At 47.0% G+C, this 1047-nt stretch overlaps 1 protein-coding gene across 1 annotated transcript in view; it reads left to right on the top strand.

Annotated features, from left to right (window-relative positions):
- LOC119588168 overlaps positions 1-1047 on the top strand; it is a 71572-nt gene that overhangs the window by 59061 nt on the left and 11464 nt on the right. The window contains exon 4 of the mRNA XM_037936872.1: positions 24-178. Coding sequence (XP_037792800.1) covers positions 24-178 — 155 coding nt within the window. The remainder of the gene's footprint in view (positions 1-23; positions 179-1047) is intronic.

Genomic DNA, 1047 nt, shown 5'->3' on the forward strand with positions numbered 1-1047 from the left:
CGCTGAGCGTCATTCCCCTGCAGGTGCCGGGGGTCGGCCTCCTGGTAGCGCCCGCCCACCCGGACACCATCGCCTTCCGGGGGGCGGCCGCCGAGGAGCGCTTCGAAGCGGGGGGCGTCGCCATCGAGCCCGAGGCGCCCATGAAGACCTGGAGACTCAGGTTCAGCGGCAAACTCAGGTGCGGGAAAGGCGCTGCTCGAGGGCCTGGTTGATGGCGGTGTCAGTAGTCCCTGCAGAGGCCTTGGCATGGCTGTTATCCGCCTGACTCTGTGTCTGAAGAGGGACGATTCCTTTGGCTCCGTCCCTGTGTTTAGCATTTTCACCGGAGGGAGATTCTTGCAGGATATCGTTGCAGAGGAAAAAAAATATGTTGCATGGGTGGAAAGTATAAATACTTACATTTTTCCTTAATCAACAACTGTTCTGTATTATGGGAAAGGCAGGACGAAGTACCTCGGACAAGCTTGGGTTTACATAACAGTAGAGAAAAAGGAATATAAACTAATTCGATATGTTCAGACCCTATTGTTAAAAGGGATGCCTGATATGCTATAATACTGCTACATAAAGATAGGAAGAATACTAATACTCGATAAAAAGAAAAATAACTAAAAGAGTACTGATCCTAAATACCATAAACGATGGTGATAACTAATCACCAACTTGCAGCCCTATCAATCACTGAAATAGAATATATAAAGAACCTCAAGAAACCGTTTAAAACACATTACAAGGATCAACGGTTCTTCTGAGTCCTTTTAACCAGGTACAAGAAGCGCCTGAGGAGACATTCCACATTCCGCCGCTCGCGCCTCGGACCCGGAGAGCCGAGGAAGAAGATATGGTTATGTAATTAGACTATTAAGTTATTAAATTAGATAACGGAGGGATTCTGTGTGCCTGTTTTTATGACCGGACGCGTGGCTGGGTTACTAGTGAAAGGTGAATGGGCTTTGTGTGTGTTCTTTGAAAATGTATAGTATTCCGCAGTCGGGAGTATGCTATGGTGTTTTTTCCTGGTCATTGTCTGTAATATATCAACTTGAA

The sequence above is a fragment of the Penaeus monodon genome, chromosome 23 (assembly GCF_015228065.2).
Source record: "Penaeus monodon isolate SGIC_2016 chromosome 23, NSTDA_Pmon_1, whole genome shotgun sequence".
NCBI lineage: Eukaryota > Metazoa > Arthropoda > Malacostraca > Decapoda > Penaeidae > Penaeus > Penaeus monodon.